This window comes from Coregonus clupeaformis, chromosome 11, assembly GCF_020615455.1.
Source record: "Coregonus clupeaformis isolate EN_2021a chromosome 11, ASM2061545v1, whole genome shotgun sequence".
Classification (NCBI taxonomy): Eukaryota; Metazoa; Chordata; class Actinopteri; order Salmoniformes; family Salmonidae; genus Coregonus; species Coregonus clupeaformis.
Window position 1 is genome coordinate 8,393,762 of NC_059202.1, and position 14,558 is coordinate 8,408,319.

The following is a 14,558-nucleotide window of genomic DNA, read 5'->3' on the forward strand; positions in this document are numbered from 1 at the left end:
CACTACTTGAGCAATCCCGCTGAAAGCTGTGTAGCCTCTCGTGACATCACAGTATATACACACTATCTGTCTGTCTGTCTATATATATACATATATATATATATATATATATATAAAAGTCACTGGTTGTGTGTTGAGGGGGAATTACAGTGAGTTAAGAAGTCTGATTGCAAGTTATCAAATTAAACTTTATTTTTTGGACCCAGGGCCTCAATTCCCTCTTTGTGTGGGGACAGCGCATCTGACGAGCAGCAACAGCCCATCAAGCGACGGAGGATGCTGGGACCAGGAGAACAACAGAGGTTGGCTATAGAGGTAAGTTGTGATGTAATTGTCAGTGTTTCCCCCTAGAACTTTTTTCAGGCCTGGTAGTATGTAGCCAAAACCCTGAACAATCAGCACCTTGGTAATCATATACTTGAGTTGGACATAGGCATGTGTCAGTCAGGATCACTTGCATCAAAATAGCTTAATTGCAAATTAAAGCTGATGATGTATCTTTTACAGGTATGTGATACCATCCTGAGTCATGCCAAAGAGAGGTTCTCCTTCACCCAGCACCTCATCAGCGCAACACTATTGCACGGAGAGTTGTTCCCACAACACAGTGTGAAGTTCCCCGATACAGCGCTTGAAACAACCGTGGAGGCGTACCCCATGTTGAACAAGGCCAAGCTCAAAACCGAACTGTCCCTCATCTATGAGAACAGTGAGTTCAAGGCTTGTAGTGGTGCAGTGCCCCTGTACCAGTTCTTCATGGAGAACAACCTTCAGAGCACTTTCACAGAGACTGCCAGCCTCCTCAAGATCCTCATCACCACACCCATGACAACTGCTGAGTCAGAAAGGTGCTTCTCTACACTGAAAAGGATCAAGACCTTCCTGAGAAACAGCATGACACAGGATCGCCTGAACGCTCTGGCCATGCTCTCCATGGAGAAGAAACTTGTCAGGGACATTCCTGACTTTAATCAAAGGGTCATTGAGAGGTTTGCCACTCAGAAGGACAGACGGGCAAAATTCCTGTACAAATAAGATGACAGACACACACACACAGAGCAGCTCTGGCCGCATGTTTCTTTGTATATAGTTGACCTTAGCATAAAAAATCCAGTTATATATGGTACTCTAGAAAGTCTTAATAGTGTCTTTGCTAATATTACTGTATATATGTTGTTTTGTATCAATTAATTGTTGCAGTTCTGGAGCACATTAACAATTAGTCACATTTAGTATGATCATAAAATACTGTATGCTATTCTTCCAGTCAAAGGTTTGAGTTCATCCACTTGATATCCATTTCTATATTATACATCCTTTTATACAGTGTAAGATTTCCTATAAACTTTATAATAATTTCATGTTATTGTCCACTTTCCACTCTGTTCTGACAGCATGCCTGTTGCGTTGCCTGTTTACTACCAATGGTGAAAAGTTCACTTTAAATGCAAATGAAAGGCTTGGGTTTGTGTAATATGTTTTTGTGTAAGAATGCCTCAACTTTTTAATATTGGCATTAAATAATTACTGAATGTTTCACTGAGCACTGCTGTCCTGCAGTTTGTGTTAAAATATATCGCGATGGTTACAGGAAAAAAAAAGTATGGCACAGCCCCACCGAGAATATTTTTCACCAGCCGCCACTGCACTTGAGTTCATCTCCATTGGCTATACACATTTAAGTAAAACATTTAAGTGTGTATGTATGTGTGTGCATGTGTGTGAATACATTCTGTAGAGTTTTTATAGCAGCGTGGTCCTGACTGAATACAAATCCAAGGCATGACATGATGTTCTTTAATTGTCTGCGACAGAGCAGTTAATACCCAGATGTTTGACAAGGCCCTTGAACATTACACCGCTTGTTGGGTTATTATGCAGTCAAAATAACACAGAGACACACCACAGTCAAACACACTCCCTCCTCCTGCCTCAAAGTGTGTGTGTGTGTGTACATCTTAATCCAGTCATTAGAAAACAACCAATCAACATGTCACCTGGTTTCCTTGTTGTGATTTTACAAGCTGCCTGCTTGGTGTTTGTTTACCGTCCTGTCTCGGCTACATCCTTGCTTGGCTAAATTACAACATCTGCAGGCTTTATATTTTATGTGAGGAAACTTCACAACTGCTTTAGCGTGTGGTGGGGTTGATAAATCAATTGGCTGAGTGAAATATGCAAATGTTTCTCTCAAAGCAAGTTTGTTGATGTTTGATAATTCAATATGCTCTGTTTTAACTTGCGCCTGTCCAGATTTAAATGAAGTTACACTCTGATTTCATAGTGACCTATGCCACTTTGTCAACACTTCTATTAATATAAATGGTCTTTTTTTAGGTTAGAAAATAGCAAAAATAGCAAAATGTCTGGGTTTACTTAGAAAAACTAACCAAAAACATTTGGACACAATTTCAGCCATCTAAACCCTAACCCTTTCAGAGAGGGTGCAATAGGAGGTTTTAGATACAGTGTAACAGAGAGATTTCATAATAGACTTGTTTCCTGGTCTTTGAGCAGGTGTAATGCAGTAAGAGACAGTTCACCTATTAGTATTGTGCCAATTACACTGCTGGCCCTGGTGTTGGGGGGTGATACAGTTTTCAGCCTTTTCCCTCATCATCTGTCTCCATCCCTCTTCCTTTCCATCTCTCCATCTTTTCATCCCTCCCACCTTGTCTGCTATATGCTGTAGGTCACAGCTTTTCATTACAACAGGGGGCTTAGGGAGTATAATCCACCACCGGGTCAGGGGTCAGACTGAGAGCCTGTGAGGGAGAAGCTAAGTGAAATAACCAGGAAGTCATAGGAAATAACACACAAACCAAAAAGTGAGCGACTTCAACAAATGCAATATAGGTGTGGAATGGAGCGGGCAGAATGGCAGATGTAATATCAGATATTGTATCTATCACCTCTTCTATGACCAGTGTGTAACTGACTCTCTCTGTCACTGCTAAGCCCTCTTTGAAGGGGATAGGCACCATTGATTAGGGATGGGAGAGGAGGGCAAAACTAAGGAGGAAGGGGAGGCACAGGAGGGAGGGGTAGAGGGGATGGATGAGGAGAGACAAAAATATGGGGAAATAGGTAGAAGGGGAGCGAAAACAGGAGAAGAAGAAGGGGAAATCAGGGGGATGGAAAGAGGAAAAACAGGTTTGAGAGGAAAGTGCCTGGTCTAATTGTAACTTTATATGCCCTGTATCAATCATATTGTATCGTTCCACTTTTTTTATTTCAAATCACATTTCACTCTCTTCACTCCCTGTCAGTGTATGGGGACTGACCTCTTGTCAATGAGTCTACTGCTCTCCTCTCATGCCTGTCAGCCTCTACTACACTATATTATGTCTAGCAGAGCAGGGCTGCACTATGACTGGTGTTTGATCTGCTAGAATAACTCTGCCTATATGTCCAGTCCCTCTGAGCTAGGGGCTAATCAATCATTGTGATTGGCTGACTAGCTGACTGACTGACTGTAGCCAGGATCAATGTGTCCCATGCATACTGACTGCCTCGGATACACACGGGACAACATACTGTAGCAGCCGGGGATCACTGTATACATATGGACATGCTTGATAAAGACAAGAGAGAGCGCGAGAGAGAGGAAAGAGCGACAGAGAGGAGGGAAAGAGAGTTAGAGTCAGGGGGTCTGAGAGGAAGGCCTGGACATAATATACACATTGATGATAAAATGAGATACACAGTGTCTTCAGAAAGTATTCACACCCCTTAACTTATTCCACATTTTGTTGAGTTACAGCCTGAATTCAAAATGGATTAAATATATATTTTCCCACCCTTCTACACGCAATACCCCATAATGATCAAGTGAAAACATGTTTTTAGAATGTATTGAAAATGAAATAGAGAAATATCTCATTTACATAAGTATTCACACTCCTACGTCAATACTTTGTAGATGCACGGCGGCGATTACAGCTGTGAGTCTTTCTGAGTAAGTCTAAGTCTAAGAGCACCTGGATTGTAAAATATTTGCCCATTACTCTTTTTAGAATTCTTCAAGCTGTCAAGTTGACCGTCATGCTATAGATTTCTAAGACGATTTAAGTCAAAACTGTATCTAGGCCACTCAGGAACATTCAATGTTGTCTTGGTAAGCAACTCCAGTGTAGATTGGGCCTTTTGTTTAAGGTTATTGTCCTGCTGAAAGGTGAATTCATCTCCCAGTGTCTGTTGGAAAGCAGGCTGAACAAGGTTTTCCTCTAGGACTTTGCCAGTGCTTATAGCCATTTCTTTTTATCCTAAAAGACTCCCTAGTCCTTGCCGATGACAAGCATACCCATAACATGATGCAGCCACCACCATGCTTGAAAATATGAAGAGTGGTACTCAGTAATGTGTTGTATTGGATTTTCCCCTAACATAACACTTTGCATTCAGGACAAAAAGTTCATCTCTTTGCCAATTTTTTGCAGTATTACTTAAGTGCCTTGTTCCAAACAGGATGCATGTTTGGAATATTTTTATTCTGTACAGGCTTCAATCTTTTCACTCTGCCATTTAGGTTAGTATTGTGGAGTAAATACAATGTTGTTGATCCATCCTCAATTTTCTCATATCACAGCCATTAAACTCCGTAACTGTTTTAGTCACCATTGGCCTCAAGGTGAAATCCCTGAGCGGTTTCCTTCCTCTCTGGCAACTGTTAGGAAGGACACCTGTATCTTTGTAGTGACTGGGTGTATTGATACACCATCCAAAGTGTAATTAATAACTTCACCATGCTGAAAGGGATATTCAATATCTGTTTGTTTTTGTTTTTTTACCCATCTACCAATAGGTGCCTTTCTTTAAGAAACTTTGGAACGCTTCCCTGGTCTTTGTGATTGAATCTATAATATACTGTTTATACCGTATACCGGGGTATCGCCCCAGCCTAGTTTATAACATTCCTTTCTGTTCCTTTTTAAACCTCTGAAATCGATTACTTCACCTATCAGTGCGGATAGAGCAGCTTGCTATGGAGCGGGAAAGCCTAGTTGTTTACATGCGCGATGGACATACAAGTGTAGGGCGAGAGATGCGACTGAAATTTTGCAGGTGGGGAGAAAGCAAGAGGGTGGAGGAGGCTGCTTGGCTTAAAGCGCTGGGCATCTTGTTATGACATGCATTATCCAAATTAGGCCCACTGAATTACAGTATACCTACAGAGGAGCTGCTTTTATGGAGGAACTTTGAATGTCTTTGAACGTCCGGGAGTTTGCTTAATGTTGGACCAGCGCTAGCTAGCTAGCTTGTGTGTGCAGAGCGGCACCAGAACTAAAAACACGTCTTACCTTTTTGTAGTTAATAAATCCAATGTGAAACATGATAACTATAGTATCCTTAACTAGCATCGAAAAAGTTAATCCATTCTTCTCTAATTAAAAATCTCTCCCTAATTTCTGAATCACGCTTGTAATGTCAGTAGGCTACAGTGGCCTATGTTTCAGAGGGGGAGGGGCAGGTAATCTACACATGCACACACACTGGCAAAGATTTTCAGCTGGCAGGCAGTCAGACACTGGAATAAGTTTCTGAGTGAGAGTGAGGGCATTGCATAGGTGCTTTGTTGCGTTTTTTTACAGAACGTAAAATAACGCTATTACCGGTTCCCATGCTTTTAAAATAACGGTTCTGTTCCGGGACAGTATAGATCACGGTCGTTCCCGGTTCTGGTTTTGTTCCCTGAACCGGTTCCAACTCCTGGTTATAAATAATATTTGTTTAGTCAGTGAATACAGACCTGTGTGACTCAGAGGACACCACCACCACGCGGGCGGGGGCAGAGCTTTGCAGGACGGCCTGTAGACACTGCACCAACAGGAAGTGACCTAGGTGGCAGATCTGGAAGGTGGACTCCAGGCCGTCCTCCGTCAGACGCCAGGGCTGGGTACACACCGCCGCATTACATATCAGGATGTGGAGCGGCCTACGGGGAGAGGAGAGGGACATACAGAGCAATGACACATTGAGGGCCAGTATTACAAGTTATTGGCACTGTGACCTATTCTCCATACTGTAACCAGAGATCTAGGGAGAAGGGAACAATGGTGGAGAGGGAAAGGGAAAGGAACAGAGAGGGAAAGAGAGGAGGGTAGGAGAGAGGTGTGCTATTCCTGTGTGCAGCTGCTAGACCTCAGTAGACCATGTCAGAGACAGAGACAGGGTATTAGTGATATGATTGTATGTATACTGTATAGAGGGCTTCCTCTCTTACTCCCCCATGGTCTGACTGATTGATAATGAATTCAGTTCGACACCAGCCAACAGAAACAACCAACCCCTTGAATAGTCATCATATCAACCTCAGAGAGAGAGAGAGAGAGGAAAAATATAATATATACTCATACACACACACTCCCATACAATCAAACTCACCATATACACATACACATCGCATCTGGGAATGTGTCTTTCAGGCCTCCCTTTCTTGTGTGTGTGTGAGCAAGTGGAGATTGCCGTGTCGGCCTCGGCGGTGAGAGATCCTTGTCGGTGACAGCGTCGCTCCAGCGAGCTCGAAACCACAGTAACACAGGCGAACAATCCAAACACACCCCACCAATTTTTAATTTCTTCCATTAGAATTCATTATGAGGCCCAGGGCAGTTTGTGTACCCTGTGTTTAAGACTGCCTGCTGGATTAATTAAAAACTGGATGCTGGAAAATTAATGTGTGAATTGTTATCCCTGGCTCTAATGAGTCTTCCCTATAACGCTGTTAGAGAGGACTGGAGTGAACGTTCACCTTCAGGCCTCCTAACACACACGCACACATACATGCACACACACATGCACACACACAGGGTTCATTACTGAGAGTCACACTCACTCCACACTAACTACCGAATGCCTACGTATGCAAATCATACACTTCATAAATACCACATACTGTACTTGCTATATATCATTAAAAAAACTATTAAGCCAGAGTTTTTTACCCAAAGTAAGAAGTAATCTTTAGATTTAACTCCAAATCCACTGCCTGAAATGTAACCAGCATCAGTCAGTGCGTTGGAAGTCAAGCCTTAAACTCAAACTTTTATAACAGAGCCATAAAACAGGTTAGTGGTTAATAAGAAGGCCTCTGTTTAATAAAGCATGAAGTTCAGAGCCCTGGCCTCTGTTCCTCTGTATCACCTCTGCCAGGAAACACTGGCTCTGACTGCTGCTGCTGCAGCCTGGGAACTCTACAGTCACCTTGGAAAGGCAGTTTTTCTGTCTTAACTGTTCAAATCAAATTGTATTTGTCACATGCTTCATAAACAACAGCTGTAAACTAACAGTGAAATGCTAACTTACGGGCCATTTCCAACAATGCAGAGAGAGAAAAAAAGAGAAATAGTGGAAAGATATAAGAATAATAACACAAGGAATAAATACACGCTTAATGTGTTGTGAAAAGTGTTATGAAATGTAATGTCATGTAATGTTTAAAAATTGTTTATAACTGCCTTAATATTGCTGGACCCCAGGAAGAGTAGCTGCAGCAGCTGATGGGGATCCTTAATAAATACAAATACAAGACACAATGAGTAACGATAACTTGGCTATATACACGGGGTACTAGTCAGTACCGAGTTGATGTGCAGCGGTACAAGGTCATTGAGGTAGATATGTACATATAGGTAGGGATAAAGTAACTAGGCAACAGGATAGATAATAAACAGTAACAGCAGTGTATGTGATGAGTCAAAAGAGATTAGTGCAAAAAAGGTTAATGCAGATATTCCGGGTAGCTATTGGTTAACTATTTAACTAACTATTTTGAAGTCTTATAGCTTGGGGGTACAAGCTTTTCAGGGTCCTGTTGCTTCCAGACTTGGTGTATCAGTACCGCTTGCCGTGCTGTAGCAGAGAGAACAGTCTGACTTGGGTGGCTGGAGTCTGACAATTTTTAGGGCCTTCCAACTGGTATAGAGGTCCAAACAGTTGCCGTACCAAGCGGTGATGCAGCCAGTCAAGATGCTCACAATGTTGCAGCTGTAGAACATTTCAGCCTCCTGAGGGGGAAGAGGCGTTGTCGTGCCCTCTTCACGACTGTTGATGTGTGTGTACCATGATAGTTCCTTAGTGATGTGGACACAGAGGAACATGAAGCTCTTGACCTGTCGCACAACAGCCCCGTCGATGTGGTGGGGGCGTACTTGGCTCTCCATTTCCTGTAGTCCACGATCAGCTCTTTTGTCTTGTTGACGTTGAGGGAGCGGTTGTTGTCCTGGAACCACACTGCAAGGTCTCTGACCTCCTCCCTGTAAGCGGTCTCATCGTCGTCGGTGATCAGGCCTACCACCGTCATGTCGTCTGCAAACTTAATGATGGTGTTGGAGTCATGTGCGGCCATGCAATCGTGGGTGAACGGGAATACAGGATGGGACTAAGCAGGTACCCCTGAGGGGCCCCCGTGTTGAGGGTCAATGTGGCAGATGGTATGTTACCTACCCTCACCACCTGGGGGCGGCCCTTCAGGAAGTCCAGGGTCCAGTTGCAGAGGGAGGTGTTTAATCCCTGGGTCCTTAGCTTAGTGATGAGCTTGGAGGGCACAATGGTGTTGAACGCTGAGCTGTAGTCAATGAACAGCATTCTCACATAGGTGTTCCTTTTGTCCAGGTGTGAAAGGGCAGTATGGAGTGCAATAGAGATTGTGTCATCTGTGGATCTGTTAGGGTGGTATGCAAATTGGAGTGGGTCCAGGGTGTATGGGATAATGGTGTTGATGTGAGCCATGACCAACCTTTCAAAGGATTTCATGGCTATATATGTGAGTGCTATGGAGCGATAGTCATTTAGACAGGTTACCTTGGCGTTCTTGGGCACAGGGACTATGGTGGTCTGCTTGAAACATGTAGGTATTACAGACTTGGTCAGGTAGAGTCCTCAAGCCGGTGACTGATGTGGTAAACTCCTCAATGACATTGGATGAATCCCGGAACATATTTCAGTCTGTGCTAGCGAAACGGTCTGTAGCTTAGCATCTGCTTCATCAGACCACTTCCATATTGAGTGCATCACTGGTCCTTCCTGCAGGAATCAGGAGGATATAGTTATGGTCAGATTTGCCAAATGGAGGGCGAGGGAGAGTTTTGTATGCATCTGTGTGTGGAGAAAAGGTGATCTAGAGTTGTTTTGCCTATAGTTGCACAGGTGACATGCTGGTAGAAATTAGGTAAAAACGGATTTCCGTTTTCCTGCATTAAAGTCACCAGCCACTAGGAGCACCGCCTCTGGATGAGTATTTTCTTGTTTGCTTATGGCCCTATACAGCTCATTGAGTGTGGTCTTAGTGCTAGCATTGGTTTGTGGTGTAAATAGACAGCTACGAAAAATATAGATGAAAAAGCTCTAGGTAAATAGTGTGGTCTACAGCTTATCATGAGGTATTATATCTCAGTCGAGCAGAACCTTGAGACATACTTAATATTTGAGATTGCGCACCAGTAATTGTTAACAAAGAGACATCCCCCCACCCCTTTTGAGTTTCCCCCTTGCAGCGGTTCTGTCCTGCCGATGTATATAGAAAATCCAGCTAGATTTATATTTATCATGTCCTTGTTCAGCAAGACTCAGAGAAACATAGGATATTACAGTTCTTAAGATCACGTTGATAAGATAGTCTCGATTGGAGCTCATTCAGTTTATTCTCCAGTGATTCTCCACGTTCGCCAATAGAACGCAGGGTAGAGCCTCCCCTTACCCCACTTATAGCGCTGTGTTGGGGATTTGGGCCTGGTCCGTGATAATCAATATGTATTTCGCCAAATGGAGGTTAGTGATAGCTGTTCTGATGTCCAGAAGCTCTTTTCGGTCAAACGAAACGATGGTGGAAACAATATGTACAAAATAAGTTAATACCAGTACAAAAAAATTATCAAAATAGTACAATTGGTCAGAAGCCACAGACATCTGTTTTTTAAAGAGCAGTTAAGGAGAGACCACTTGATCTTATTGTTTATCTCTCAGCGGTCAGAACCCCTCGTCCTCAGAAGAAGACATCAGCTCCTAGCCCAGGGTCTCATCTTCATAACCACAGCCCTAATGTAATGATATTTAATGGGCCTACTGCTGGCCCTAACTGCTATCTTAGCGCTGGTCAAGTGGGGGTGTTAAGTACTAAACAGGAAGAGATGAGTGAATTGTATATTTAGTGTAACTAGCCCCCCCTGGCCTGACCTCTATGATAACCTGCCTGAAGGAGGTGATTGGCTCTGGGTGCAGCTAGGCTCTGTCCAATTGTCATTAGGGCTTTATTGGCCATACCGGGACAGGAACTGGAACAAACAGGTAGAAATGTGTGTGTATAAGTCTTGTCACGATACCAAAATTTTGACTTCGATACCGATACCAGGTTTAGTATCACGATTCTCGATACCATCACGATACTCAATACCAAAATGATACCAAAATGATACCACGGCAAAAAAGAAGGCATACCGTAAAACCTCTATTAAACACAGTCTCAAATAGCCGCCTGTCCCTTTTAATAGCTGGGCAATGGCATACATTTCAGGAAATAAACTCCTGTTTCAAATAAATGATTGGTCTAAATGAACTGTTTACGAGGTTACCATGAATTACCATGAATTGTTTACGAGGTTTAATGTTTGATTTGTTGCATTAAATAATTCAGTAATGACTCGAAAAAATGATGGCAATCATCCATTTTTATTGCCAGTAAGAAACTGCTAGTCATTGGCTGCTAACAGCTGAGAACTGCTTGCTAACTGGCAAGCACAAAAACAGTCAACAACTTTGGGAGTACAGAATCCTAGAAATCGTCCGATAGTGGCGAAAGTAAGAACTACCGAAAATGCACAGTCAAAGAGGAGAATATTTATTGTCAAGGATTTATTACTTTTTTTGCGGCATATTAAGACAAAAGAAATGTGACACAATGTGTAAATGATAACACATTAGTGCAGGAAATGAAGAAATCAATTAAAATGCTGGAAGTAAATGCTGGAATTAAACAATTGAGCAAAACGTGTGTGCATTAAGGAAATAGACACCTGGCTGAAATAGAAGCCCGTCTCTAATAAGTGCCTGTTGTGTTCAGTGATTTAAGCAAATAAACATCTGGGCTATTAATTGAGGTTTTACGGTATTTTTCAAAGTCACAGAATGGCGCTTGAATTTAAACTCAGCTACTGCACTGTTCAATTGTTAAGTATCTTTTGAGTTCAATGTCATTACACTCGATTTTTTTTACGTCAACGTTTTTCAGAGACAGCCAATCAATTATACAATCATAGAATCAATTTGACTTTGTTTATACCAATCTAACTACATAACAACATAATGGCAATCATTTATTTGAATGGTACATTTATTGATAAACTGGGTAAATCAAGATGTAGCCCAGGCCTATTCACTATATACAGTGAGGGAAAAAAGTATTTGATCCCCTGCTGATTTTGTACGTTTGCCCATTGACAAAGAAATGATCAGTCTATAATTTTAATGGTAGGTTTATTTGAACAGTGAGAGACAGAATAACAACAACAAAAATCCAGAAAAACGCATGTCAAAAATGTTATAAATTGATTTGCATTTTAATGAGGGAAATAAGTATTTGACCCCCTCTCAATCAGAAAGATTTCTGGCTCCCAGGTGTCTTTTATACAGGTAACGAGCTGAGATTAGGAGCACACTCTTAAAGGGAGTGCTCCTAATCTCAGCTTGTTACCTGTATAAAAGACACCTGTCCACAGAAGCAATCGATCAATCAGATTCCAAACTCTCCACCATGGCCAAGACCAAAGAGCTCTCCAAGGATGTCAGGGACAAGATTGTAGACCTACACAAGGCTGGAATGGGCTACAAGACCATCGCCAAGCAGCTTGGTGAGAAGGTGACAACAGTTGGTGCGATTATTCGCAAATGGAAGAAACACAAAATAAATGTCAATCTCCCTCGGCCTGGGGCTCCATGCAAGATCTCACCTTGTGGAGTTGCAATGATCATGAGAACGGTGAGGAATCAGCCCAGAACTACACGGGAGGATCTTGTCAATGATCTCAAGGCAGCTGGGACCATATTCACCAAGAAAACAATTGGTAACACACTACGCCGTGAAGGACTGAAATCCTGCAGTGCCCGCAACGTCCCCCTGCTCAAGAAAGCACATATACATGCCCGTCTGAAGTTTGCCAATGAACATCTGAATGATTCAGAGGAGAACTGGGTGAAAGTGTTGTGGTCAGATGAGACCAAAATGGCATCAACTCAACTCGCCGTGTTTGGAGGAGGAGAAATGTGGCCTATGACCCCAGGAACACCATCCCCACCGTCAAACATGGAGGTGGAAACATTATGTTTTAGGGGTGTTTTTCTGCTAAGGGGACAGGACAACTTCACCGCATCAAAGGGAAGATGGACGGGGCCATGTACTGTCAAATCTTGGGTGAGAACCTCCTTCCCTCAGCCAGGGCATTGAAAATAGGTCGTGGATGGGTATTCCAGCATGACAATGACCCGAAACACACGGCCAAGGCAACAAAGTAGTGGCTCAAGAAGAAGCACATTAAGGTGTGGCCTAGCCAGTCTCCAGACCTTAATCCCATAGAAACTCTGTGGAGGGAGCTGAATGTTCGAGTTGCCAAACGTCAGCCTCGAAACCTTAATGACTTGAAGAAGATCTGCAAAGAGGAGTGGGACAAAATCCCTCCTGAGATGTGTGCAAACCTGGTGGCCAACTACAAGAAACGTCTGACCTCTGATTTCCAACAAGGGTTTTGCCACCAAGTACTAAGTCATGTTTTGCAGAGGGGTCAAATACTTATTTCCCTCATTAAAATGCGAATCAATTCATAACATTTTTGACATGCGTTTTTCTGGATTTGTTTGTTGTTATTCTGTCTCTTACTGTTAAAATAAACCTACCATTAAAATTATAGACTGATCATTTCTTTGACAGTGGGCAAACGTACAAAATCAGCAGGGGATCAAATACTTTTTTCCCTCACTGTACAGGTGAATGCATATTAAATGGAAGTGTGTGTATGCATTGAGTTACTGAGCTCATTTTGGCTGATTTCATGGGGGTACAGATATCAAACAATCTCTTCCATTTGGGACAGCGTGAGTGGGGAGCTAACATGATGCAGCCCAGACTAAGGTTAAGTGGAGCAGGCTTTGCCACTATAAGGGGGACATCAACTGCGCTGATAGACAGGCTTGATCCGTGAGACACATAATTCCGAAAGCAACAAAAATTCTAGTACCGAACAGTTTTTCATGTTCTAGTATCGAAAAAAGTACCGAAGTTTTGGTATACCGTGCAACACTAGTATGTATTGTGTGTGAGTGTGTGTGTTTGTGTGTGTGTGTCAGTGGATTCTAAGGGACTCCAGGCTTCCCCCAAAAATGTACAAATGGAAAAGGTTAAAAAGAAAATAACGTATCTTCGTCTCTCTGCGTTTAATAATTTTCCTTCATTTCGAAAAAAGCTGAATGTATCTGTGATGAGGTGGTGTTGAAGAAGTCAGGCGCAGGAGGGTAAATCACAGAATAACAGGCTTTAATTCGCAAAAATACAGGTTTACGCAGAAATGTGTCAAACACACTCCAGGGCACAAAACAGGCACACGGGAAAAAATACTCCCGTCGATACACAATACACAAGCTCCACCGAGCTTCACAAACCTCCACAATAAACAATCACCCACACAGACAAGGAAGCAGAGGGAACACTTATACCATGACTAATGAGGGAATAAGGACCAGGTGTGTGTGATTGAAGACAAGACAAATGGAGTGATGATAAATGGATCGGCAGTAGCTAGTAAGCCGGTGACGCCAAACGCCGAAACCTGCCCGAACAAGGAGGGGAGGCAGCCTCGGCGGAAGTCGTGACAGTATCTCACCGGAGAAAGCCCCTGAGCGAGCGAAACAGCGCCCCCTCTGTCTCAGTATGTGTAGCCCATCTATCTGATGCTGTCTGGTCAAAAATAGTATGACATTGTTGCCGCCCGTAGCATTAAATGCAAGGGAAGCCAGCGAGCATTTGGCATCCCTTGATTAAAAAATAATATAATATTTGCCAATTAGTGGTGAGCTAAACTGAGTGAGCTCAACTGCGAATGGTCATGGCGCACCAAAAAAAGGGTCAAGGGAAGCCGGTTTGGATTTGGCTTCACACCAATCACATCACATCAAAAACAGAACGTCATTCACAGAAAAAAACTCTCCCCAGTGCCTTTCCTAAATTAGCCATGGATGGAGACAGGGATTTGGACTTGTGGTTTTACGTAATTTTCTGTATGGCCAATGATTATAACTGTGATTCTGATCCAACCATTCATTTTAACATTGTGCCCCTGGCCTGAGAGGATGTCTGTTCAATATGTTCAATTTACATTTACGTCATTTAGCTGTCCTGCGCATTGTTTTTTTCTACTTACACGCACACACAAATTAGTACCATGTACAGCCACATCATATTTAGCTTACATTGATTGGACTAAATAGTTTTTGGTATTTTTTAGTTTGTCACTATTAAATTAAGCATAGGTGATTTGATGATGTTGAACTGTTAAGGTTGAAATGGTGCTGGAATA

The 14,558-nt window shown here is 42.6% G+C and overlaps 1 protein-coding gene across 2 annotated transcripts in view; it reads right to left on the reverse strand.

Annotated features, from left to right (window-relative positions):
• The window catches only part of LOC121576371 (WW domain-containing oxidoreductase-like), an 80,869-nt gene that overhangs the window by 7,294 nt on the left and 59,017 nt on the right, over positions 1-14,558 (reverse strand). For both annotated transcript variants that reach the window (XM_041889458.1, XM_041889457.1), the window contains one exon: positions 5,750-5,935. In XM_041889458.1, coding sequence (XP_041745392.1) covers positions 5,750-5,935 — 186 coding nt within the window. The remainder of the gene's footprint in view (positions 1-5,749; positions 5,936-14,558) is intronic.